The sequence below is a fragment of the Rhea pennata genome, chromosome 13, assembly GCF_028389875.1.
Source record: "Rhea pennata isolate bPtePen1 chromosome 13, bPtePen1.pri, whole genome shotgun sequence".
Classification (NCBI taxonomy): domain Eukaryota; kingdom Metazoa; phylum Chordata; class Aves; order Rheiformes; family Rheidae; genus Rhea; species Rhea pennata.
In genome coordinates this window covers 9,371,865-9,399,491 of record NC_084675.1, presented here as the reverse complement: position 1 = coordinate 9,399,491, position 27,627 = coordinate 9,371,865, and the positions used below count along the sequence as shown (strand labels likewise).

Below are 27,627 nucleotides of genomic sequence, written 5' to 3'. Positions count from 1 at the left end.
CAATGGTTTCGGTATCTTTAGTCATGTGCTCAGAAGTAACCATCCCAGCAGAAGGGCTGGCACCTTTCTGCCTCAGTTTTAGTATTCTGCCTTAGTGCTCGCTGACTTCTGGCAAAACTAAGCAGTCAGTTCTGCTCTGGTCATACTATGCAAATCTGCGATATCTTGTTTGATTTTTAATGTAGCTCTTCTGAATGTCATTTTTTGCTAAAAATTAAGATATTACTATATAAGAAATCAATCAGAACTGTCCAAACAGCAGATTTCTGATTCCAGCTTGGAATTCAAAGAGCTTGTGTCAAAGGCAAACTTATTTTTAATATTAATTACAATTTATTTGCATCTCAAATGTAAACTATTAGCAAATAGAAGAAAATGACACTCCCTCAGCCACAAAGCAAGCAAAAGACACCATGTAGCATTAAAAATATTAATAAAAGGGCAAAAAGATACAAGACATACAAATGAACTTCTGCATTAAGGCTGGGTAGCAGTGCAATTATCTGTTGTTGTCATAGATCCTCCCACAGTATACTCTACATTTTCTTTAGACGCTAAGAACGCAACTGTTTACCTCTAAATAGAAGAGTTAACGACTGGCTCCCTCTACAGTTACACAAATGTCACCAGCACTGATACTTCTTTTCAGAAAACATTTAAAATAGTTTTATGACCAATCTTTTTCTGTTGATTACTATTAAAAGAGGGAGTTGCTTTGAGTTTGAATCACAGTGATTCCTTTACTTAGTGACAAATGTTAAGAAAGCAAAAACAAGTGGTATATTTTGTCAGAAATCTGATGTCATTAGAGCTTATTTTTTCATTTTTGATTTAAAAAGATGTATTATTTTTGTTTTCTTAAAACATTAAAAGTAACATTCCTGCAACTGTTAAAAAAAAATGTACTCGAGTGAAGATTGAAATGAAAAACAAACATACCCTGAAACAGCTTCCTTTTCAAAAATGCTTCCTTTGAATTAACTTCTTAAAATGATATAATGCAACCTTACAGAGCTTATTCAGCACAAATTTGTTGGTTTCTCTGAAAAGTCACTACAGACCTGCCATGTTTCAACAATAGGATGTAATTTATTAAACCTAAGTGAATACACAAAGAGGTGAAAAATGTTCCGGGGCACTAAAATTACTTCAAGCATCATTAGTTGGACTATTATAAGGCCTTTTGTGCTAAAAGGGAGAAATTGGATATATTAGAAGCACACCTAACTTTTCAACCAGACTCTTCCAAATACCAGAATCCTCTTCCGTATTCTATAGCAAATCACATAGCCCACAGCAGATTAGGGTATTTTTGGATTTGTAAAGTCATTATTATTTTAAATGCCATTTATTAAAATTACATGTCATATACATGAACTGTACCAGAGCTACAGGCTTCCCAATAAGACAGAACCACTAAAAATGTAAATCAGACCCTAAAAATAGCACTGGATGTGACTACAAAAAATTCCAACAAGAAAAGAATTCATATCAAATCCAGTCCACAAGCTTGTGAACCAGAAGGAAACACTGTCAGTCACAGGGACACACTGCATAATTCACTGATTTTATGGAACTTCCTCAGGTATTTTCTTTGCTATTGCAACAGGTAGTTCAGAAACATTTTTCCAGAGAATAACTGCCCTAATAAGGCACCGAAACAGAAAGAAAAACCAGCAATACCAGTGCTGAATCATCTATAGCTTTGTTTACTTACAACCTGAATTACTTATTATGTATTTCTTATTCTGAAACTTAAGATTAAAAAAACCTTGACAGTGATCTGCTGAATTTATCACAAAAATCTTCTAATCATCCTCACACCAAATATCAGAGTTAAAAGACTTCATCAGGGAGATGGGCATTCAATAAATCCTAAAAAGGAGAGAGTAACTTTTCCACCACTCTTACTCATACAAAATGGTCCCTGCTCTTTTCACTCAAAATAGTGCTTCTAATAAAAATTAAAAAATTCTTAGCATAGAAAGGGAGGAAAATATGGCAGTTATTGGAGAATTTCCCTCAGCTTTGTCACGAGGAAATGGTGAGCAGGAAATGCAGGGAGCTCCACAGAGCCTCTAAACTGGGAGCAGCTGGGAGGGCTACAGCACGGCTTAAATCCAAAACTATTCTCTGGACAGCATAGGACTTTATCTCATGTCCCCCAAACCTTTTCCTTAAGTCAGTGTAGTCTAATTAAAACAAGCTGTGTTTTTTCAGCAGCCAAATGTTGAGTAGCACAAAACATGCTTTAGGAACAGTCTTTAGATATAATAAAAATTGCAATATTCTTCACACCAGCTCTTAAAAAACAAATGTATGAAGCCAGGATGCACATAAAAGAAAGAAGACATACAGGTAGTGTGTTTTATGTGACAATTTCTTGAAGAAATGTGTTTGTACACCTGATTAAGCAACTGTGTGACTTCAGAGTGGTTCATCTATTCTTTAGTCCAAGTATGTACATTTATTTTGAAATAAGAACATCACATCTAGCATTTTTCAGGCATGGGTCAATCATTCAGGACAAGAAGCCCCCCTGGATCTCTGCCTTCAGTTGCAGCAAACCCATTTTCATGAACAGAGGATCTTACTGCATACCGAGGCAAAAAGATTGAATGAATCCCAGGTTCTTTACTATAGATAGTCTCAGAGTTTAAACAGCATTTGTATCATGAAAACATAGCCAAAGTTTAAAAGAGAGGTGACTCTATCTTTTGACAGTTACTTGAGAGCTCAAGCAGAGCTCCAGGCTCTCTGACACCCCTCACGCTGCGTGTTCACTGCTCAGCACGGCGCGCTGCCTGCAGCGCAGTTCAGCATCGTTCCCGAGGCCCACGGGCTCGGACAGAGAGAGGTTGGAGCTTACCTAAAACGCGTACGTCGTGCGCTGCTGCCCTGCTCTGGGCTGTCTTCGTGCGATCCGCAGCCTCGGCACAGGGGCAGGCCGCCGGCGCCCTCCCTGCCTTCCCGGCGCCCCATTTCCCCGCGGCGCCTTGGCTCACCTGAGGTGAGACAAAATGGACGCCCTCGGCGGGAGAGGTGCTGCCGGCGGGACGAGGAGGGGATTACGCAGGAGCCCGTTACCGCCACGCAGCGCGGGCGCTCGGGGTTCGGCCGCTGCTCCTGGCTGCTGCGTCGAGCGGTTTCAGGCGAGCTGGCTCGCATGCCTCAGCACCTCTGAGAAACAGTCATGCTTCTTGTGTGTGGAAAGTTTTGGTAGAAAAGACAAAAAAATCCCCCCAAAACAGAACTTAATTAATATTCCCCTTGGCAATTCTGTATTTCCTCACATCCGAGTCCATTTTTTTCCCATGTTTTCCACCTAGGTAAAATCCAAGTTCCAATCTCAGAGCAATCTATAAAAAGAATGGAAATACAGGCAGATAGTTAATTACACAGTAGTACTGGCACTGCAAATTGTCTCTGTGCATATTCACTCTCTGTGGTAAACAAAAGATGATTTACACTTATTTTGTTATCATTAATCACTTCATATTTTTTCATAGGCAAAAGTACAAACGGGTGCTTGTGACGTACCAGCTGAGACCACTGTTAGCTGCTGCCACGAGGTGCTCTTTCACCTCAGCGAGCTTACCGCTGGATCTCTGTAATGCCCCCACGTGAAGGTAGGTGGAAAAAGTGTGATTTTGCTCTGCTCAGTCCTTAGCTAGTCTTTTCCTAGAGATTTTTACTTACTCATGTTAAGCTTTTCAGTTAACAACAGCTTTCCCACAAATCAGAGTATTTTGACAAGCTTTTGTATTTTTATCTCTACATATAAATTAGTGTGTGTATATATATATATATATATATATATATGTGTATGTATATGTATCAGTAAATACAACAGTATATTTCACGTGTTCAAACTGGTGTGCTTTTTCTCTTAGAGCTCAGTCAACTCTGTTTTTTGAGATGATTGGAAGGGTGCCTGGAACATACAATACGTTAATACTGGTAGGGGAAAAAAAACCCAAATACCAAATTACTGGACAGTAGGAAACACAGTGCAGAGATAATGTACCAGATAATGTATCTGAAATTTGAGCTAAGATTCTGGAGTACTCTAAAAGTCAGAGTGGAGAGCTGTAATTGTTAATTCCTGCTGATCTCAAATCAATTAATCCAGAGAGCCTTTGGTATCCAGACTGCATTATTTGCAGTATAAGGAATCATAGCAGAGCTAAACTGCAAATACATATTAGTTACCACACAGCAACAACTACTGATGTTTAAGAGGGAGTTACAGACTGCACATAATCCATAATAGCAATTTTAATGTACCTATATGCATTTTTAACTGGTTCACTCTTGAATGCAATCAAGCAATTATTTTATTATTTTTGTATGGAACTGAGAAATTATACATATATTCAGGAATTTGTATTGCTTGTTGCTGGGTCTTGGTACTTTTTACTTTCTCAGGTAATCTCAAGATTGTTCTGTTCAGGTAAAAGTAGTTACACCTACCTGGAATTATGAATATCTTAACCTAGACATCAAGGACACACTGACCAGGATCAAATAAATACTATTTTAATCTTCCCACTTCAATGGAAATACCAATAAATTGAAAGCTGTATTAGTGACATACAATCTCACAGAAAACCACTTTATTCTAGGCATCAGGAACATTCCGGCTACCTTCAGACTTAAAAAGGATAATTTTGCACTCAGGCTTTACCTTCTCCTCATTCCACTTTGAGCACTTTTAATGTTCATAAAGCTGCATCACACACCTACTTTGTTGCATAGTATTTTCTTTGCCACACACCTGCCTCCCCACCAGCACCACAAACATGTCCTGATGAGTTTCTAATGATGATTCCAACAAAGCTTGCTAGGCTGCTGGGCTCCATCCAGTGCTAGTTCTTTTTGGACACTGAAAGACAGAATTTTAAGACTGTTTGTACTTACAGTAAACAAGGTAATAAGGAACTAAGACCAAATGAAGACAAAACAGACACTGATGGTTTCATTTGAAGGGCAGTTGAGATGCCACCCTGGGTGTTCCTCCACTATATGGCAGATCATTGCAGCAGCTCTACCCATCATCTTCAAGGAATATTCAGAGACTACTGGTTATGTTTGTAATCTTCCTCGTTAACAGAGCTGTAACATTAAAACTCAATGCTGAAAGAATAATAGCACCTGGCCAGGGAGGGGGAAAGTAAAACTAATCTTGCATCACATAGAAGTAATCAGATCCCACTCTGCTGAACAGTTGATGCTATATTCCTGTTTTTTGATTCTTTTAAATCTGATGCTGAGCACAAAAATGACACATCAGAATTTACTAGTGTTAATACAGCTCTTTAACCCATTGCTAGCTAGTGAAGATTTCAGGTACTTCACCAAATCTCCCCTATTCGACAGTAATCACATGGTACTTATCTTTGTTGCCCCCACAGGGTAATATTCTGATCTGTATCTTCTTTCTCCTCTATGATAAAAAATTGAAAACAGGTATTTCATCTGCATTTCTGTACAGCACTGTTGGTTTCAGTTTTCAGTATGCAAAGGAGTGATAGAATAGCTTGCATCAGCCTTTGTCCATTTCCTTAAGTCTTTTGAGTGCCTCTAGAAGAGCTTCCAAAGTATTAAAAAAAAATCACCAAAGTCCCCATGACTCACTCCAAATGTAGAACTACACAGAATTATCCAGGTCGCCATCACCCTCATCTTCCTCAGGATTCTGTCCTTCTTAATGAGAAGTCCTCAACTGGTGGAGTTTTGCTCCCTTACTAAAACTCTCTTTACTCCTTTATTAAAACAGTGCTTTTGGAACTCATGTCAATAGGCTTTAGGGACCTGCCTAGGCTTTTACGTGGACAGACCTTGTTGATCACACAGCACAGAAGTGCTGGTCAGGATAACTTTGCCCCTGACCAACACATCATCCACTGAGGTGTACAGAAGAAAAAATAAGGCTTCCCATTTGGATGTAGAAACACATTCAATAAATTCTTTCCCTGTCCTCACTCCTGTTTTTTCAGATGCTGCAAGACTGTTCCAAATATATGTCCTCAGCTCCTGCTACAGTTATCTTTTAGTTCTCTTCTGCTGAAAAAACAATAGGACTCTGCATTCCATTTATAACTTCATAAGGCATATGAAATGGCCATCCAAGACAAAAACAGACTTTCAGCTCCCTCCTTCCCTCAGTATATCCCAATTCTTTTGCTCCTAAGCAAGGAGTGATTTCAAAACCCATGGAATTCCTACTGGAGAGAAAGCCAGTATTCTTACACTTCAGGGTAAGGGTCAGTATTTCAGAAGTTTAATACAGGCCTATTAGCCTCAATTTTTTGCCCCAGTTTTTAGTCTGATTTGCTTTTACTAATTTGAAAAAATAGCACCAGAAATCTGTGAAAAGGAAGGTATGGCAGTCTTAAGTACATAGAGAGACAGACACACAGTAATCTTCACTTTGCTCCTGCTCTTCAGAGTGGTTCTAGTGGTCAGCCTTTGTGAACTGTGGTTCCTTTTTTTCACCCTACTTTTGGGGTAGGTCCCAAAACAAATTTAATGGAGTACAGCTGACTGAATACTGTAGCTTATCTACTGCACGCAAGACAGCATGCAGTTTCTAAATAAACAGTAACACATTCTGTTAGCCTATTACAGCATTAAAAATTGGAATGGGGCAGGACAAGAGCAACCAGGAAGTAGAGCTGACTGTTTTTAAATTAGATTTTTTTTAAAAAAAGAAAAAACATCAATACTCCTTCAGCACAATTTTGGTATCTTTAGCAATATAAATATCACAGATCTTTGAAAGCATTACAAAAATTTCCCATTGAGATGGGTTGTGAATTTACACTTTCTAATTTAAAACTTCTTTCCCAACTACTCTAAGTAGTAATACCTCACAACCTGAATAAACAAGCAAATGTATTTTCTTCATCTGTTTTCACTCCATGGGCACTAAGATTTTATTCATATATACACTGCTTCCTAGTTGCCTGCAGTATCAGAAAGCTGTTTACCTGTACATTATTCATGTAATATTCAGTTTTACCCGTAACAGCAGTCTTACAATTGCTGTTATCTTTTTTTTTTTTTTTTTTTTTGTAAGAACTAGCATTTCTGAATGTAAGTCAGAAACCTCCTACTTGATCATTACAAACCAACAGATGCACTATGCCACCTTGTGACAGTACTTCAACAATACACCAAACATTCACTACTCCAATGCAGCAATTTCCAAATTGCAGTTTACAGACCTCTGGAACATACTGAGTACTTCTAAAATCCACAAAGCAGGCCTAATGAAAGCAGGTTGACATACAATACAGCAGTATTCACATCTGAAAATACTAAATAGATTTGTTGTACTTCCATGGAGATATATTTAGAAGATCATAACTTAAAGGAGATACTTAGAGCAGAGGTTTTCTAAGAGTATCTATACTCTACATGCCAAATCCCAACTATGTTACCTGGTATAAGCATGGCTTATGCTGTATTATGTTATGCATACATCTGAAAAATATGTCTGAAGATGTAAGAGTCATTTTTCATCCTCTAATATAATTTTTCCCCTTTGAGGAAAGGAGTTTTAAAAAGTGCTAACAGTATTTTGAAGTGATAACAGTTCTTTAGAACTGCTTTAGTAAGTTCAATTCAAATGAAGCAGAAGATTTGTGGGTTTTTTTTCACAGAAAATATTAATACAAATCTGTAGTAGCAGCAGTTTTTAATTTACCAAAAACCTGGCATCTATTAGCAATAGAAACATACACAAAAAATATATTTGTTTATACAAATAAAATTAGGTTCTGAATATTCACAAAGTAACATAACAGAGCAACAATTTTCTTCACATTGACATTCAAAGTTAGACATATCAGTCATGATATAAAAACCCTGCAGAAATACTCAGTCCAGCACCATGGCAGACAGTGCATTAAGATCTCTCATAAATGGATGGTGAGCTAGTATTTGATCAATCTTCTGTCTTTGCTCATAATCAGGAAATATTTTTATCAGGGCATCTCTTAGCTGTACTGTTTCTGAGGCAGATCTCTGTGGTGGAATCGCAAGACAAGCCTGTATGTTTGGTTCCAGTGAAAGCCAAGTTGGTGAATGATCGCTATGTATTTGGTTTTTAGGTTGTCGATTGCTACTAGTTGGTTTGGAGACTGGCACGAAGAAAGGTTTCTCAGAAGAATATTGTCCACTGCTCTGTAAAGCCTTCTGTGGTGCCAGAAAATCTCTATGGAACAAAATTAAAATCTTTGATTAAATAAGGAAGAAAAGATGCTAGGTGTCTCTGAACAACCACAGAAAAGAAAAGCCTTTAACTCCTACACTTCACTGCTGCTTACCTAATTATTTATCAAGAAACACAGACATTTGATCCCAAAGTGAAAAAAAATAGTAGGTATAACAATTTTCAATTTGAATTTGGAGTGACTAAAAACATCAATTAACATTATCTAGAACAAGTTCCAATGTGCTTTTAGAATACTGTGACATTTACTTGGCGAAATACAGTAAAAACAGTCAAGAACTTATTTTATAGAAGTATCAACCTCAGTATTACAGAGCTAAATACATAAAAAGATACACTGAACACATGGACAGTGACTAATCACATGTGAAAATACAGGCAGACTAAAAGGGGTTCAGCTGCTCCAGGGACCATTCCTCATCTACTTTTGCTCATGACTTGAGAGCTGTCAGCCATGCCAAATTTTAGGATCAAGGCCATAATCTGCCTCATTTGACATCCCTAGTAAGGGCAATTAATTTTTTAAGCAATTTCAGTATCTGAATATTCGTCCTTAAATATTGAGATTTCATTTCAAACTTTGTAGAAAAAGTTGTTGTCACTCTGAACTGCTAGTATTAAAAAATTCAGGGCTGCTTCTACTTCTGATACCATTAGATAACATAGAAACACGAACTGAAACTCATGTAACAGTCCATCCTCCCGGTGCTAGAGGAAATAGTACATAAAATGTACTAAGCTCTATTTGAAAAGCAATTAGAGCAATGAGAGGACTCAGTATGAAAAGGTTCTCTAATTGCTTGAGATCTAGTTTCTGACCTTACTCCTGGCAACCACTGGTGCCTTTTATGCTCACTGTGTCATTTAAGTCACCTAGAAAACACCTAGAACCTTTTGTTCTTAAGGAAGAACAAAATCAACTCTTTACACACTGGTACCTTCTCTCTCTCCAAAAACAACCCATACGGTTAGGAGACCAAGCTCTTCTAGACTTCTCAAAAGAAAGGTCCTCTCCTTTTACACACTCCTCACAGCCATCTCTCAGGACATGCTCCATTTTCACTGCATTTTTCTTGAGCATAGGTGACCAAAACATAACGTTCCAAAAGACATCTCATAAGAGTTTTACATCAGAGCTTGAATATTTCGTTAACATTTCCTGTTGCAGCTCTAGAACTGCATTTGCCTTTTTGATGCCTACATCATATGGCTATTTTCAAATCAACCTACAATCAGCTGGTATATATGTGTTTTCTTTTCCTCAGCTATTTCCAATAGTCTAGCTTCCCGCTTACACTTTCTATTAAGTGCATAGGCTTGCCTTTTGTACAACTGATTTGTTATTACTTCATCACTTGTTTCTAAAATCTGTCAGTACTCCTCACTACCATTAGCATTTATAATTCCCAAGCTACTGAAAGAACTGCAAAGAGCTTATTATCTCATGCAAAAGAGTAAATCCACTCTGAAGTCTTGGCAGGTAATGCACAGCAAGTTCATACTTTTGAATATATATATCTAAAAATAGAATGATCTTACAAACAAGATCTATGTCTATTATTTTTTAAGATTATGAATAAAATATAAATCCATGTAACAATAAAACCAATTTTAAGAGATATTGCTAATCGCACAGTGCAGTACCCTCAAGATACCTTGTAGAGTGAAACACCTCTCCTGTGACACAAGATATGAATTTAGAATCCTCCTTTGGAGTGCCTATTGTCCCACTATGGATAATGAGTAAGTGATTAACCAGGATAGCATCATACTAATTCGCAGGATACCAGACTACCACATCCACACTCCTGGTAGGTTAGTGCAGTATTGTTTGGACCACCTTTATGTGAAAGCCACCACAATCAAACCTCACAGAAAGTTACTGAGGCATTTGTCTTGCTTTTCTTAGACGTGATCGAGATCTTGATTAGATGCAAGTGTCACCAGCAGTTTCTGAACAGAATGAACTAACAGGAAAAAACATGGTTTTGTTAAGCTATGACATCCTAATAAACCATCTTCTTGCTTAGTATTACTGTACCTTTACTGTATAGCTCTAAAGGAAGTGTTTTGAAGCAAAACATGAAAGCAGTTCATTTCACATTTAAACTCATAGCTGTCTCAAAGAAAAGCGAAAATAGTGCTTGTACCTAGAACAGCCTTCATTGCGAAGGAAGTCCTCTAATCTAGGTCCATTTCTTCCCAAAGGATCATCAGGAACCATAAATATGTCCCCAGCAAAAGTGTACTGGAGCAACCTGTAAGAGAGTTTTTTCAAGATTCCTATTAATGTATATTTTCTCTCCCTTTACCTCTGTTGCATAAATTGCCATAAAGCAGAAGCTTCATATCATACTAGGAGTTGCTGAAGCCTAAACAGTGAACACCGTTTTAGGCTGTCAAAACCATTTAATGGGCGATTATGTGGATTGTTGCCATTGCACTGCAGAACATCTAGTTCTTTGACTTTTTTATTTTATTTATTTATTTTTTTTTAATTATTAAAGAGACTGGGATGGATTTTCTAGATGATTAGAGAATATCTTCTGGTTGTCTGAACTCCCCTTCCTTGCCAGGATGTTCAAGTAGCTAGCTAAAATACATACATTACCAGAAAGCCAAACAACCAGTGGACATGGAGTTAGCTGTTTACCGTCATTTTTCTGGAATCATTTTAGGACAGTGGGAAATCTGCACTCAAGGAAAACAGTTCAACCAAAATTTGTCTGCAAGGAAAGGATTTGGTATAGTGGAATTTCCCCAGAAGTAAAACTGATAACAGATGTTAACACAAGTTCTTGAAAACCACAGGCTCTGAATGACGCACCTAGTGTACTTGCTGAAGTACTGTACAAGAACAGAACCAAGCTTGGGTAAAACTCGCTCAGAAAATAAGGTAAATACCTACATAACAAGCCAACCTAAGTTCCATGTTCTTCAGCTATATTAAGAGAACACAAGCCAGTTTTTAACTATTTATTTCAGGTAAACCTACACAGACCCCAGTCACTGCAACACAGATAATACCCTCAGAAGATATCTGTAAGGTAAGAACTCTGAGGAATTAATGGTAAATTTGGGCAAAGGAGATTAACAGTAGATCATACTTTGATAGTAAGATCTGTTTTAACAGAAAGGAAAAAAAAGATACATACTGTACAAGAGAAACTAATTCACAGAGAATCCACCCGTCAACTCTGGGATATTTGACAGTTACATCAACTCATCTACACCCCAAAGACACTCAACAATTATAACATTTGCCTGCAGCTGGTTAGTGGTAATTGTTTATTATGTTATTTAGATATGTCTATTTGTTGTGCTACAGTAAAGAGTGACTGATTCTGAAACCTTAACAGTGGACCTGTATCTTAACATCTCCTTGAAGAAATGACATGTAAATCAAGGAAGTCTCTAAAAATGGACCTCAGAAAAGGTATATTTTAACAGGATGTAACACAGCTTCAGAATGAAGCTTGCTACACCAAGCTTCTATTTACGTGAAGAAATAACAGAAGTGCATTAGAGAACACATGAAAAATTAGGAACATTAACCTATTCAAGACATGATTATAAGGCCATGTATTAAGGTAATGCAACTCAAACACAGTTTTCTTTTGGGCTCTACCAGAGTCACACGAAAGACTGCCTTTAGAGATAGATTCCCTCTTCCACTCCCCACCCCCCTTAGTAATGCCCATTACTGTACAGACAGGCATCCTTTAAGCTTTCTTAGAAACCTGAGCAGTTACCTTTTCTGAATAATTTCCCTCCAGGCAAGTGATTCTGTCACAAATTCTCTGAAGTTATCATTAGTCACAATAACACCTCCTGTTCTATCAGCAAGATGCAATAAAAATCTGTAACAATCATTTCAAAGACAGTTAAAGATAGTCTGCCTTGCTCAAAATTATCCAAATATCTAGAAGAATAAACATCTCCATCATTCAGAAAGAACACACTTACAGGAAAACTTGAAAACAAGCATTTTCCTTACCAGGAAATTACTCGATTTTGACCTACCATATAAATTTAAGCAGTAATGCTTTAGGTAGCATTAGTTTTAGTGCAGTAGAGTCATTATTGAAGGCTAAAAAGACACAAGATTCTGAAGTATTTGTAGAGGTAAATGGTATGCTTTAAAGAAGAGCACAATATTTCATACACATTCCAATCCAAGTTTATTTCCACATACTTCTTTTGAACATTTTTTTAATTGTCCAATTAATTTTTGGACACTTTTCAATGTCCTTATTCTGCACGATAGTTATACATGTTACTTGCTTGGTCTATCAACACTTGTCTATATGACTACTGCTACCATTTTTTGGTTAAATAATTAAGACAAATGGTAACTATCGATTTCTTAATAAAAAGCATGATTTGTTTATCCGTCAGAAAATAAGCTTTTGGGTAGTTGAAACACTGCATGCAGATTATTTCAGTAGAGAGTTAATGGATTTTTTTTTAAAGGAGGCACATACACTTTTAACCATAAGTACGTTAACACAACATTGATTTCCCAAGTGATCTCAGCTGTACCTACTGCACCTACACAGTATGTTATATGAAAGCTGGGCGTATAAAAAAAATATTACAGCTATGGAGGTAATGTGGAAAAAAACACCAACTTGGCTGCCTTATACATACTTCTGTTTTTTGCTGTAACATTATTACAAACTAACAGATTTGAGCTGCTGTATTTTAACAAGGAAGATGAATTAAGTGCACTACACTTTATATATCTTTTGCACATCAAGTTTTGCAATCAGGTATGCGATTTTGCAATCTAACAAAAAATAGGCATACTCATGATGTAAGAACTTTATGACTTTGTAGATAAAAAAAATAAAAGTAGGAATGATTATTAGTTTAGAAGGCAGAAACTGAGGCTCTCTGCCAAATGCAATTTCAAAGCTGCAAACTGCTTATCCATGCAGAATTAAGAAAGCTGACTGAAAGAACTTGCTAGTATGCTCTGCTAACTATATCTCGAGCCTGTGAGAATTCAGTAATAGGTATGTAATCACTAGCGGACTGCCCTCTCCCTCAAAACCACCACACACTTAAAGCTTACTGCTCTTGTTTGCTGAATTAAGATTCCTAAATTTTGAAGTTGATCTCTGTTGCTCAAAATAACTTGGAAACTAATCTAAACATTGTTACATTGATCCAAATGCCTGTCTGTGTCTAGGTGCCACAACAGTATTAAAAAAACAATCAAACAAAACAACAAACAAAATAGTAACTCTCAGCAGCTGATTTACACTCCAAAGTTAGAGATCATTCAGGGATAAAACTATGATCAGGAAAGCATAAAACATTATCAGAAAATTCAACTCTTTCTCAAGGCAAATGATGAAAATTGAAATGAATTCACTTAGCAATTGTTTTGTTAAAATTGCCATGAAAATTTTGCTATTTTCTATTAATTTCTGAAAACTGTATATATAAAATTACATATCTTATTATACTAAAAAATAGATTTCTAGATGTAACAAATGTAAAGCTCAGACTTAAGCTGGATATAGCTCCTTTCTAAAGGGGATGAATAACTGGCTAATACTATCACGTATGAAGTATTACTGTTACAATCACCAGTCAGATTTTTAAGAAGACTGTAACACTACACATGTTCCATACCGGTCATCATGAGCAGCAATTCTTGCTCCCAAAACCATCCTTGCAGGGGTTAAAGACAATATTCCAACGTCCTGGAGCTGTGTTAAGAAATGCTGCTCTGTTAAAACATGAAACAACTATTCAGTTTTAAAAATAAAAACTTTCCTCTAAGCTATTTAGAGATTTGACAATTAATCTGATATATAATTAGCAGAGAAGTGCATTATTTCTCTATTAATCTACAGGAATGGCTTGTTGACAGTTAGAGATCTACTATTATTATAAGAATGGAAGAGGTTGAAATCTAAATGAAAGATTCTCTGTTTAAAAAAAAAAAAAAGCCTATGTCAGCTGGCTTGCAAAGCATTTCAGAGCATCCCAAACTGTATATTGAAATAAAAAGATGCATGCTGAGCAACCAGAACTTTTATGCTTCAGTTTTATCAATTATTTCTTTTCTACTCAATTCCCAGAAGTATCCAATTAGCTGTAACTTAGTTTAATAAAGATAATAATAATAATAAAGTAAGGAAATTATTTGCCTCACCTGTAATGGAAGGATCACGTCTTGTTCTCCACTGTGGAACAAATACAGTAATATTTCTGTGGCCACGTTTCCAAAAGTAATCAACAGCTATTGCAATTCCTCGACAGGAGAAGAATTTCCTTAGACCATGACTGGAGGAGGGGGGAAGAATAGAAATGTCACTTGTAACTTAACTCAAAAGCCTTTCCAAAGTAAGACAGGTAAAGTTGCTCAGTCCACGTTGAGTTTTGTGAGCAGAACTGTATTTCAGTAACCAGAAGAACTGTGTTTTCCTTCAAAAGAGGCTGATAGCGACTGTTTCAGAAATCCATTGATTATATATTAAAATGATCAACATCCAATTCATGATAGTTCCAGATATAGTCCTACTATGAAACAGAACAGCTTTGGCTCAATTGGTTCTGAAGAATTAACAGGAGAAGTCCGCTCATAATCTAAAATATTAGGGCTTCCTTTCCCTTTATTTTCACAATCTGAGTTGTTTTTAAGTAAAATAATGCGTTTTTTTGAAGAAAGACTTTTAAAATACTATGTTTCAGTGGTAATCATTTCTTCCTCTTAAAGGAGTAAGATGCTTACTTCTTCCTATTTTTGTAGCTTAGTTAAGTGGCTTTTGAGAAAACTAATAAACAATTATCTAACACGAAGAGTATTGAGATTGGAATTGATGACCTCCTGAGGTCCCTTCCAATCTGAATTATCCTATGATCCAATATACCTATTCAGCAAAAGGTAAGAAGTCCTTCTTTAGTTATTTATTGTCTAATGAGGTTTTAAGGACTGAGATTCAAGAGAAGGAAACAAACAGGAATCTTAAAGAAAGACACTGACCACCAGCTGAGAACTACCTCCAGTCTACAAACACCTAATAGCAGGTTACATAAGGTTAACTCCTGTTTTCATTCAGAAACTTTCCCCTCACATTTATTTTCTTAAATTAGAGGCTAGGCTTAGAAAAAACAAAGACATACTTAGGTCAGAGAAGATACTTATTCTGATTGTAATAAAACTATAAATGAAAATGGCATGAACAAAGCATTTCTTACAAAGAAATATTCCACATTTTGAATTAGATTAGTGAATAAAGTGATTTACATAATAATTTATCAAGTGGGTCATTTTAGATTAGTATTATAATAGTGTATAGATAATATATAACATATAATGTAATCGAAAGTATAACTATAACAGGTGGGAGTGTTGGAGGGAAACATTTTATGTAGGACAGAAAAACAAATAAATACAAACAGAACTGTAAAAGGAAGAAAATCTGATCTGTTAACTCACTGATTTTCTGGAAAAAAAAATCCTATGTTGTACTTGCCCTAGTAAAATTAAGTGTTCTTTACATCAAGAGCAGTCTAAGAAATGCAGCAGTCAGAGAAGATTTACCCTTTATAAATCTTCTAATTTCTGAACTTAAAATGCAGTCCTAATCTTAAGCTTATGTTTTATTTAGGTTAATAAAGTAGAAAACTTTGTTCAATACTTTCACTATTTTAACAGCTCTCAGTTGGACTTCAGGGGACACGAAAAACTCAGTGCTCATGTTGCAAACTATGCTTTCTCCACTTCTCAATGCTTCTATTTCAGGATTTTATACCTGCAGAACTGCACATGACAATATTCTTCATTTAAAATTAAAAATGAAATTAAAAAAAAAAAAAAAAAAAATCCATTCAAGGGTAATCTTATCTTCAAAACATCCATTTCAAAAGACTGCATCCGTTTCCCTGTACCCACCGTAAACACTTATTACTGATCTCAGCTATCCTACATCTTTCAAAACCTATGATAACCCTAAAAAGATATTTTTGAAGTTAAAGAGATGATCATAAGTTACAAAAAGCAGTAAACAGCAGAAGCCTAGGCTTTCTAAGGATTGATTTCCAGGCCACCTCAAGCTTTCCTTTTGTTCTGTAACTAAATTAAGAAAAGCATGTATCGTGATTTACAAATTATTACAGAAATATATAACTCCATTAACTAATTTCTTAACTCTGTTGCAAGTTTCTTCAGTATTTTAATAAAATTTAATTTAAAAGGACAAAATACCTATCTGAATGCTTCAATCTACATTGAAAGGCCTGTTATCACCATAGAAGAAGGGGTAGGTTTTAAAACACTTGTTAGTGCTTAGAGCAAACTCTACTCATCTTCTCATTCAGCAAGTATATTGAAACTATAGCTGTCAGGCCTATGCTAGGATTAATATATCAATGTACGGTTCTTACTAGGCTGTGTATGTCAGAAAGAGAAACACTCAGCTTTTTGCAGTCTTCCAGAGCTAAGCTGCAAAGTAGGTTGAGTTTCTGAAAGCCCATTCAAGTCTTAGTCCAAGCATGCAAGCAAAGCATTAATTCCTTCAAAAAAAGCAGGACACTTATGAGACCAAAATACATAGCAATAGAAGCAGATATCCATACCCTCAAGCAACTGGGAAGCAAAACTGATGGCCTAAAAAGAAAAAAAAAATCTTTACTTTCTAACATGACAAAAAATACTAAGACTTTGTTTAGCCAGATGGAGGCTGCAAAATAGCTACATAAAAAACCTCCAAATCTCTCTGCATTGATTATTTGTTAGGGCATGTAAACGTCTCAGTGGTTCTGTTATTTTTGGTCATTTTTCCTGTCCTTTTCATAAGCAGAGTTTTCATTTGGCTGAACAGCAGGAGGTAGATGTTACAGAATCACATTTGGGGAGCACTCCACGGACACCAGGCTGCTGTGCTCTACAGGAGCTTCACAGCCTTTAGAGGGCTAAGTAGATGTTTAGTCACCATCATTTAATTGCTTGGTTTCGATTGTGTTTGATGGTTCTTAAAAATACAACAAAAAACATCAAAAAAGCATGTTTCATCATACCATACTCCTCCTGACAAGTGATATACCTCTGTCTGCTGGAAAAACTATATATTCTGTCTTACAACAGGATGTTGAGTTTACCAGTTGCAGATGAAACGTGTAGAAGAAAAAAAAATCTCTCTACATTTAAAAAGTAGACAAAAAAGGATGCAGTGTGTTTGTTATTTTCTACATGTCCCCAACAATTTGCATTTATTTTTCATTAATACACATTTGGGAAATGATTCTAAGAAGTTCAATGTAGCTTATGACTCAGTCATTACTTGTACTTTTACATCACTATTTTCTATCTGAGTCTGAACAATGAGGAAATAAGTCTGCTTAAAAAGCTATTTACTGTAACAAAACATTGTACACTTTTTTTTATTCATGCAGTGTCAGAGTTGTGGATCATGTAAGGTTTCCCTGTGAAAGCTAGCAGGACTACAGAATTCAAATGACAGAAAACATCAATCAACTAGTTTGATTAACCCTTCAGTGATCAAATTGAAGAATTTTACCGTTGCCACTTAAAGGGAATAGTGCTAGGCTCTTACTTAACATATGGAAATCAATTTATAAGGATGATTACCCTCTTCTTCAGTCAACAATCACTTGATAGGAAAGGTTATACACTACAGTCTTCCTACATTCAGTCTTACAAATGCAGCAAGTTATCCAGATTTACTTTTGACTCCTGCTGGTGCTACACAGCATACATAGCATGTCCTTTCCAGATACATGGTTCTATGTCTGCACTACTAGATCCTTGTTCCTTAAATTGCATTTCAAGCTAATAGTCTTTGAAAAAGTTGGTTTTGTTCTGAACAGTGGAAAACAGAGTCCCAGGAAGGACATGTGCAAATGCATATGCCTCTCAATAAAACAAAGCAAGATGTATTTTTACTGTGAAAGAAATTTAGAACACTTTCAGAAATATTCCTGAATATACTGCATGCCTAGGAATTTCAAGGTATCTGCTGATAGCCTATGTAAGGTATCAGCAAACACCAAGGTATTATCAAAACAGAAATCATCAGGCTATGATTACACGTAGAGGAAAGAAGTTGAAATTTATTCCCTGGTTTACTGGAATAAGAGCATTAATAGTTCTGCTAGTTCTATTTTCTGAAAGTTTCTGTAATGCACTTATGAATTCTGTTTGAGCGGAGGTGTTGTGCAGAAAAAAAAAGGAGTTATAAGTATTTATTAGCCCTAACAGCTGCTTACGTTTTGCTATTCCATGAAGCTTGAAACTAGAAAAAGTTTAGGAGGTACAGCAGATCCATCATAGTCATGAAAGAACAATACCTAAAGGCATTTTTGTCTAAGTCCATGAAACCTGAAGAATGCAACCGTATTTTTTCCATTAATACAAGTGTATTTGTGTGTACAGAGACATACAGATCTGTTCATCGAAAGATTCTGAATATCTCCTTGAGTCAGCCAGGCCAGCATGAGGGAGGCGTGTTCGTGGCTCAGCCCAACACAGAGTATAACAACTGAACAACTAACGAAAAATTCGAACACAGCAATGGGCTTGAGCTGGCTTCAACCCATGTATTCATTTCTGGCAACTGGGGATGCCCAGCATCATGACGTGGAAATTCTCTTAGCAGATGCTCTATAAGTTTCCACGTTTCCTTTTATGTACAGTATCTCAGCAGAAAAGTATAACTAAGTCAGCCATAAACACAAATACCATTACTAAGCAGAAAATAAAAACTACATCAAAATTCTTTTATGTTAGAAATTAAAATGAGTACTATCAATCTCATGTAATCTCCAATTATCAAATCTTACCATATCTTACCAATGCAGCCATTACTACTATCTGAAAAACCTTGCTGAGTACCCAAATTGTTTTTCACCAAAAAGCTAGCTAGCAAAAACTTAGTTTTATACATATGACGGCAATCACTTCTTCCCAAATTAATTTGAAAGTTTATTGAACTTTTTATAAAGAGAAAGAGTGGTACTTACGAAATTGCAACATTGCTTCCATCAATAATGATATGTTTTAAATATGGTTTCCCAGGTTCATTTTTCAACTCCAGTCTGTATGGCTTTTTCAAAGAATCCATAAATCTTTGAACCCCAGTAACTGAAGGATCAACATGACGTCTGTATGGTCCCACTGTCTCTCTATCAGGATTTGAAGTGTGTATTTGTGAAGACAATACAGGATCTTGAGGAGGATTTTCCAATTTTGAAGTTTGGGAAGGGTGCTGTTTGAGAGGTCTCACTTGAGAAGAGCTGCAGTGTCCAAACTGGTCTTCAAGAACAGGATGAATATTCTGTACACCTGAGGGCCGTGCAAATTTCTGCTGAACTGCAGTTTTAGTCTTAGCTGACATATGCTGCACATCTGAGCTCCCTCTGGCTACAAAACCAACATCCTTTGGAGCTCCAGCCAGTACAGTGCTACAAGTCACAATGCCATCAGTTTCTATATCGCTAGATCTTGAACTGCGATTTTTACCAGGGGAATAAATGTCTCTTTGTTTACAAGATATAGCTGAATTTTTACTGGAAGGGGAGGCAGGTTTGCATACAAGCATATGCATTTTACCTTCTGCATCAACCTGTGCATTTGGTAATTCTCTTATTTTGTGATGTTCATTTTTTATCTCCTTTGAAGTATGACCGGATTTAAGCAGATTTTTATTGCTAGAAATTTTTTTGTCTTCTTGAGTTTGTGAATGATTTGCATTACCTCCTAATGGAGGATTTATAGCTTTAAGCTTTTGAGATGACTGTTCCTGTTCTTTCTGAAATTTTAGATTTTCTTTTTCAATTTCTTCTAACAATGTTAATGGTTCCACAGACTGTCCCAGGATACCAATAACTTTTTCTACAATATTTTGGGAATATCCCATTGTTCTGAAAAAGTTCACAAGAATCTTATATTCCATTTCCTCACTGATGTCATCTCCTTCTTTAATAGAGAAGCTGGGATCATCTGATTCACTGCAGCTACCTGAAAGCAGATCAATAACTGAATCCTTGTTGCAAGGATCATGGTGTGAGACAGACTTTAATTCCTGATCATTTTCTAAAGAGAATTGTTTTTTAGGAAGCCTTTCCTCAGCATCAGATGATCTTCTTTTACACGATTGTCTCTCTTTAGAAACTACTGCCTCTAAAGGAGGCACAACATTTATGGGAATAAAACTTGTTTCAGAAGCATCAGAAAAGACAGTGTCCATTTTTTTTGTAAGTTCAGTTACAGGTGTTCCAGCATTGTTTCTTGCTTCTTCACCACCTGTTCTTCCATCTTTGCTCACAACAATTACTTTGGATGCCTTATTCTGTAAAAGCTCTGTTGGGCTTTCAGAACCTGTAAGATCTATGATATCGCTCTCTACTTCGTAACATTCACTTTGTGTGAGGGTTAGAAGTTCTCTTTTTAGTGAGCTAGGCAAGATCAGTAAGTCCATCGTGTATTTATCTGCATGTGCTTCCACAAATTGTCTAAACTGCTTTTTAACTTCTGGTTCATTGTCGCTTAATAAACTTTCATTATTTTCAAAAAGCTTCACAAATTGCTGAACATGACTTTGAGCCATAACAACAGCTTCTGCACCCCCCTTAATACTGAGTAATCCTATTTCCAGCACTGTTATGTCAGCACAGGTATCCTGAATAAGACAGTTGAGAAAAAGGCTCTGTGCACCAGCAAAAATGCAGTGCATGTCCTTTGGGTAGTACTCCTTTTCTTCTAGTTCAGGTTCACAGAGTCCCTTAATATACTCCTAAAAGGAGAGAAAGGCAGTAAAGTAAACTACTTTCATTTGTGAAAAGCTTTTATATATAATTATATATATATATATATAAATATAAATACAACCAGTTTTGTTTAGGTAATAGAGTAATACAGTAACAGGCAAGTGCATTGGCAAATAGTCAGCTTTAGTGAAAGAAATATGAGAAAATAAATATTGCCAGTAAAATGGATAACAGAAATAACCAGATATTTGAAATTACTTTTAAATAGATTTCATAGAAGACTTTCTTTGGCATACTATTGTTTACAAATAAATTTACTGAAAACTGATAGCAGCATTGTATCTGAGTTGTAGTTCAAACACACCACATTTGTATCTAATGAATGCAAAAAATCCTTACCATTCTTGATATCGGAGCTTTCACTATGTTGAAGTACTTAGGCTCATATACAGACAAAGCACAGACACTGCCATTTCTCTCTCAAAATTAAGAATGGCTGTATGATTAAAATTCTTGTATCTGCAATCTGAAACTTTATTCCTAATATTTACACAATATGTAATTCATTCTTTTAGGTTCCAGAATTCTATGCAATACACAGAATTCAGTTAAAAAAGTTGATAGCTAAAACAGAAAGTTTTAAATTACTACACTTTTTTACTTTAAGAGGGTAAGTCATTTGAAAGATCTTGATTTTTGATGTAGTCTTTAGTTAAAAAGAAAAGCAAGTATTTATTGTTTAAAAAGATAAATCTAGAAAGATTTATTTTACCATCTCCATTCTCCAGTCATGAACAAATTCCTTGCACCAGAGTAACTCTAGTCCATAAAACTGAACTTGTAAAAACAATTTACTAAATAAAATTTCCAAAGAGGGGCCATCACAATGGTAATTATCCCTTTCTTTTAAATAGTTATGATGTGTTAGCTCTCTTATATTTACTAATGACAATAAATAAATAGTTATAACAATAATAAATATTAATAATAAATCAAAGACATCCATCTGTGGATGTACTGTTTGCATCTTAGTAATCACATAACTGTTTTTGCAGAGCAATAAGACAATGATAAAGTAAAAGGTTATTCAAGATCTGGGAAATTGTCATTACATTTATTAAATGGTGCTGAAGCCAAAGTAAGCGCACTGCTTGCAACTGATGAATTAAAGCACAAACTTCTATTATAAAATTTTTCAAGGGAAGCAGTAACAACATGCAATTGTTCATACTCTGCAGTCAATAAGCTTTGGTTCCCATCCAGGGAGATAATAAGGGAAGTTAAGTCTCCCAGATCCTTTCAAGTATCTGAGGTAGGAATGCAGACAGCAACAGTGATCTCTGAGCTTGTTCTGTACAGGCAACATAGCTGAAGAACAATCTTGTTATGGTAACTTCTCCAGACTGGGTTCAAACTAATAATTAGAAATGAAAATCATTACTATCCATTTCTGAAACATACAATTACCAAATACCAAATTTTAGTGCACATAGTTGAAAGATATTATAAAAAAATTTGGATGGCTTTTAACAGTGCACACAGCTGGTGAAAAGTTAGAGAGAAAAAGTTTCCAGCAACACTACTGTTGTCTTATGCTTACAGAAGTTTTCTGAGCTGTTGTATTCCAGACCTGAATGAATAAAACTAACATTGTTACTTACCCAATAATGAGACAGTAATTTTAGCTCATCTTCTACAAAAAAAATACGTTTTACTTTTGGAAATTAAGACAAGACCTACACAAATGATAGGATGAAATGGTGAAGGACTCCATTAAAAGTTTTCAGTCTATCTTACTAGGAAAATTGAAGGGCTCTGTTTTCACTGTGCCTTTACGCATGCTTTGGCATAAGTGTGTCCAGTTCTGGGCTCCCCATTACAAAAGAGACATGGAGCTACTGGAAAGAGTCCAGCGTAGGGCTACAAAGATGATCAGAGGGCTGGAGCACCTGCCCTATGAGGAACGGATGTGAGAGCTGGGCCTCTTCAGCCTGGGGAAGTGAAGACTGAGGGGGGATCTTAATGTGTATAAGTACCTGAAGGGAGGGTGTCAGGAGAACGGGGGCTAAACTCTTTTCAGTTGTCCCATGCGACAGGACAAGAGGCAATGGGCAGAAATTGAAGCACAGGAAGTTCCACCTGAACGTGAGGGGGAATTTCTTCCCTGTGAGAGTGACGGAGCACTGGAACAGGTTGCTCAGAGAGGTGGTGGAGTCGCCTTCTCTGGAGATCTTCAAGGCCTGCCTGGATGCAACCCTGTCTAACATGCTTTAGGTGACTGTGCTGAGCAGGGAGGTTGGACTAGATGATCTCCAGAGATCCCTTCCAACCTTACTGATTCTATGATAACTTGTGTTTTAACTCTCTTATCTTTCAAGACTCAACTAATGCCTAACTTCTCCTTTGTGATATTTAACATAAACCCAAGCAAGTGAAGCTGACTACTAAATCTCAAAAGATGAAGTCTGTGATGCATACTTTCTATGCATAGTAGCCATGTATGATTTTTTTTCCAAAAACTGATGTTTAAATTCATTTTTTTTTGAAGAGTTCTCTTCTTTCCTTGTGTTTTCTTTTACTATTATTTTTCTCTTCTGAAGAAGGAGGGATATAAAGAGAGAAGGACTTATAGTAAGACAGCTACCAAAATCTGAACAAAATGCAGTACAAGTTTAAACTGTTGCTTTGTTTCCATCAGCTACAGGCATTCTTATTATGATACCTATACGTTTCACCAGGAAGTACTCATATCTAGTTCTCAACAGCTAATATTGGACAGAAGTCAATAAGAACTTGCTCAAACTCTATGAGAACACACACGTATACATGCGTACTAATTTAATGACAAATCCCTAGTTTTCTGTCACAGTACAATCACCGGCTCCCGGAGCACCGCTATGCAGCTAACACAGCTTTAATTATTAGGTTATATAATTGGGCTCAGGGCAGAAGTAAGCAATTATCAGAAGCAAGCAAGAAAAAAAAATCAAATACAGTATGAACTCATCTGTATCTCAGAGGAAGCAGATACAAAATTCAGTACCTTTTTGCTGGGAGACAAGGTCAGCAAAGGATTCAAGGCAAAGACTATTATTAGCATATAAAGGTTATATTCTAGTTATTATGTTACTGTGTTATGTTATTATTCGGTATTATAAGACATTGGGTTGTTTTAAGTAAGATAAAATGTGCCCAGACAACATATGCAGTGGGAAAGCCCTACCAACAAGCCCTAGCCCTGGCTGGTTATACTTTTATAACTCTGCCAGTAATATGCTAAAAGCATAGTATGGTCTCTTTAAAATGTTTTCCTATAAATATTTTGCATGATTGTAGGAAACCAAGCAAATAGAAAATTGAAATGTGCTATCTTTCAGATTTTAGTTTTCAGGGATGGGGAATGTTGTATCACAGCTGCTTGGGCAGGAAGAATATCCTTTCGCGATACCTGTAACAGCTTCCGGAGTTTCTGAGGCCAACTATACAAGCAAATTGGTTTACAGTCAATTTCAAAGCCAACTAAACAACCTCAACCTATGAAATATTTCACACAAGGAAGTCTTATGCACTACCCAGTTAAGGAATCAAGCTTTTGAAAATGGAACACCAAGTCCAATAGTGAATTAAGTCCCAAAATAAATTTTTAAGAATCTCCACTAAAACAAGAAGACAGGTATTGCGGTTCACTTTGAGAGCTACTTTCTGAATAGTTTTTTTGTCATATGATTAAAGCAGATATACTTCTACTACAGGCCAACTATGAGTATTAATGACATTATTACAGCTAAGCCCCTGAAAAGCATTAGCTGTATAAAGGATTTAACAGTTACCTGAAAATTACTTCACAGCAACTAGTGTCACCAAGTCACAAAATGACTAGATAGCTTTTCCTCTCCCCCGCCCTTTAGTTTAGTGTATTTTTGCTCTTTTCAACAATACATTCGACCTATCTGCTCCAGTAAACAGTCTGGTGAGATAGTCTGCATCTGCTAGTTTCTAGGCTTCTATGCTTAAACTGTGAGCAAGAATTCCGTTAACAGGCTATTAAATATCACGGAAGAATTATGTTTAAAAAACAATCATGAGACACGGCAATACCCAAACACTTCCTTGTGATTTCTTGACTTAGGAAAAAAGAAAAGGAGGGACAGACAGACACATCCTGATCGCCTCCGCGGCACTGAGACCAGCGGGGCAGGCACGCGAAGCGCTCCCGCCGCCGCACAGCGGGCCCCGACAGCAGTTCAGCGCTAGGTGAGCCGATACCGCAGTCACCAGGAACTCTGCGCTTCTGCGTTACTCCCCTTCATTCCTGCCCCTACGTCAACACCCCGGCGGCATCTGGCACACACCTATTTGCCCAGGCGGGGCAGTTTCTGTTTCCTCCTGAAGCAGTGGCTTTTTTCGCCCGTTCTTCCTCCTTCTCCCGGCCGCCCGCCCGCCCCGGCGCCGGGCGGCACCGCAGGGCCTTTCCCCGCACGGCCGCGCCGCTCCTCGCCCCCGCGCTCCCGGCCCCCAGCCCCGGGCCTACCTTGGCGCTGCGCACAGCCTTGCCGCCGCCCGCCAGCTGCACCCAGATCCTGGCGGCGGCCGGCGGCGGGCCCGCGGGCCGCCAGTCTGCCTGCGCCCCCAGCACGGCGAGCCGCACCTCGAACAAGCCCTCGATGCGGCCCCGGCTCCCCTCCAGGAAGCGGCTCTTCTCCGCCGGGACGGTGAACTCGTCCAGCCCCGGCCCCGGCACTGGCCCGCAGCCGCGGGCCGCCCAGCGAGCCGCCATCAGCGCCAGCCGCGCCGCGCCGCGCCGCGGCCTCCCATCCCGCCGGGCCGCAGGACAACAACACGGGGAATCCCCACCTCCCGCGGCGCGGCTCCGCTCCGCTCCGCTCAGCGCGCGACGTCACCGGCGCGCGACGACCACAGCCGCGGGGGCGGCACCGCGCCGCCTCGGCGCCATCTTTAGTAAGGGCGTCGGCGCTCTCCGCCCGCTCTGGGGCCGTTACCATGGGAAGAGCGCGTACTGCGGAGCCCGGAAGGGTGTTGAAGAGCGAGCCAGGCGCCTGCTGTTTTTCTTCTGCCTCGCAGCTCTCGTCCTGGATGGGCGAGTGCTCGTCATCGCCGCCGTCGTTCCCCGGGTGTCCTGGGAGCAGGGCGGCAGCGGCTCCTCACAGCGCGGGCGCCCCGGCACGCGCCGCCCCCCCCCCCCCCCCCCCCCCCCCCCGCGCGACCGTTAGCCCCGGGCGCAGTCTTCACACAAACGGTCCCTCCCTGCCGGCTGGCTCTCGCCCACCCGGCTGGGGCAGAAACCTTCCTCTTTCATCCTCGATTTCACAGCCCAGAGCTTTTGTGCTAAGACCCAGTTGCCAGAGCTACCTTCTGGCCTCATCGTCTTGGATTTCGTTTAGAAAGAAATGTAAGTTTTGTCATTCGTGGTTATAGGGCAGGAAGCTATATCCTCCTCAGCTTTGATAGCTGAGAAAACAAAGGAGTCACCCTTAATGAAACATGGAGAGTAAATTTAATTCTTTAAAAGTAGTTCTAGGGCATTAGTAGACTTTTGAATACCTAGAGTTGACAAGTCTGAATAACTTGCACAAAGAAGTAAATATTTCAAGCTTTTTCATCTCTTCCCATCCCTGACCCTGGTAAATATCCAAGCTCCACCCAGGCTGTTGGAATCCCCCTTGTTTTGTCCCTGCTTTTAAGATCTCTACGAAATTTAATTTTCAGCAGCTCTGCATTAAGTGTTGCTTCCTAAGGGAAGATGAATATTTTTTTTACAGTGTATCAAAATATATACATTTAGTTGTTTTAATCTACTCAGCCATTACACTGAGAAAGGATTAATATAAAAGTCATCAAATCTAATTTTTATAAAGTCATCTGTGTTCATGTTTATGAACTTTGGAAGCAAATGAGAATTTGCAGTTCTTAGCACATCCTAAAATCACACTAACTGCTTATACTTAGTTTGTGCTATCTGAAATTGAAATGTTACATTTTTGAGTACATCAAGGAATATAATTTATGCGTGTGACATAGTAAAATGGAAATTGCGTATACAGTGCCTTTACACATATATACACATTCTAAACAGACAGGATATGGTTTTGATGATGGTTATCATAATTAGAGAAAGATACGCTATTCTCCTAAGATAAAATCCTTCTAAAAAGAAATCCTCCTCTGTGTAATTTAGACATTTGTATTTTGTTTTGCCATTGGTGTTCTATAACAGTCACTTTTGGAATGTAATCTAGCCTTTACCTACGCAATTTCTTGGGGTGATTGGTGCCATCAACTGTTAAAATGTAGCCACTGCAGCCATTGATGCGTTGTGGTCACTATTAATGACAAATGAAAATGTAAGCAAAAAAAAGTATCATTAAACAAAATAGCATTAACAAATCTGAAAAATGCTTTTATTTCTAGCTATCAAATCAACACTGTTGTTAAAATGTAATAACTGAAAACTTACCGCTTTCTAACTAAAGCGGGTAATGCTTGGTACTGTGCTTGGTGCTCAACATCATCATTTCCTTGTGGTATGTTTTCGCTTATCTTGAGACTGAGTTTATTGTAATCTGTATTCTGTATAATTCTGTATATATTCTGTGTGATCTGCATTCAAAAAGTAACTTTGTTGG

The 27,627-nt window shown here is 37.7% G+C and overlaps 2 protein-coding genes across 5 annotated transcripts in view; both read right to left on the bottom strand.

The window, feature by feature from the left end:
• Positions 1-6,220, bottom strand: part of SIAH1 (siah E3 ubiquitin protein ligase 1) — a 76,577-nt gene extending 70,357 nt beyond the window's left edge. The window contains exons 1-2 of the mRNA XM_062586432.1: positions 4,778-6,220; positions 2,870-3,359 (exon numbers count right to left, since the gene is read on the bottom strand). The gene's annotated coding sequence lies outside the window, so the exon portion shown is untranslated. The remainder of the gene's footprint in view (positions 1-2,869; positions 3,360-4,777) is intronic.
• Positions 6,221-6,261: 41 nt separating this feature from the next.
• On the bottom strand, positions 6,262-25,764 carry N4BP1 (NEDD4 binding protein 1). Of its 4 annotated transcripts, none has more exons than XM_062586425.1 (7): positions 25,515-25,764; positions 19,238-21,009; positions 14,409-14,539; positions 13,883-13,979; positions 11,992-12,099; positions 10,390-10,497; positions 6,262-8,221 (listed from the first exon to the last, which is right to left on the bottom strand). In XM_062586425.1, the coding sequence occupies exons 1-7, from the start codon at positions 25,758-25,760 to the stop codon at positions 7,885-7,887; spliced, it is 2,799 nt and encodes a 932-aa protein (XP_062442409.1). In that variant the 5' UTR covers positions 25,761-25,764; the 3' UTR covers positions 6,262-7,884. The 4 variants fall into 4 exon arrangements, with proteins under 4 accessions (XP_062442409.1, XP_062442412.1, XP_062442410.1 ...); XM_062586428.1 differs by lacking the exon at positions 25,515-25,764 and adding an exon at positions 21,383-21,489; XM_062586426.1 differs by lacking the exon at positions 11,992-12,099.
• Between the last annotated feature and the right edge of the window lie 1,863 nt (positions 25,765-27,627).

Excerpts from the sequence above, each read along its gene's own strand:
- N4BP1 (XM_062586425.1), bottom strand. The coding sequence starts at position 25,760 with ATGGCGGCTCGCTGGGCGGCCCGCGGCTGCGGGCCAGTGCCGGGGCCG. Across the intron at positions 10,498-11,991 it reads AGGGAAATTATTCAGAAAAG|GTTGCTCCAGTACACTTTTG; the intron begins GTAACTGCTCAG and ends ACTCTCTTACAG. Across the intron at positions 8,222-10,389 it reads CGCAATGAAGGCTGTTCTAG|AGATTTTCTGGCACCACAGA; the intron begins GTACAAGCACTA and ends TTTGTTCCATAG.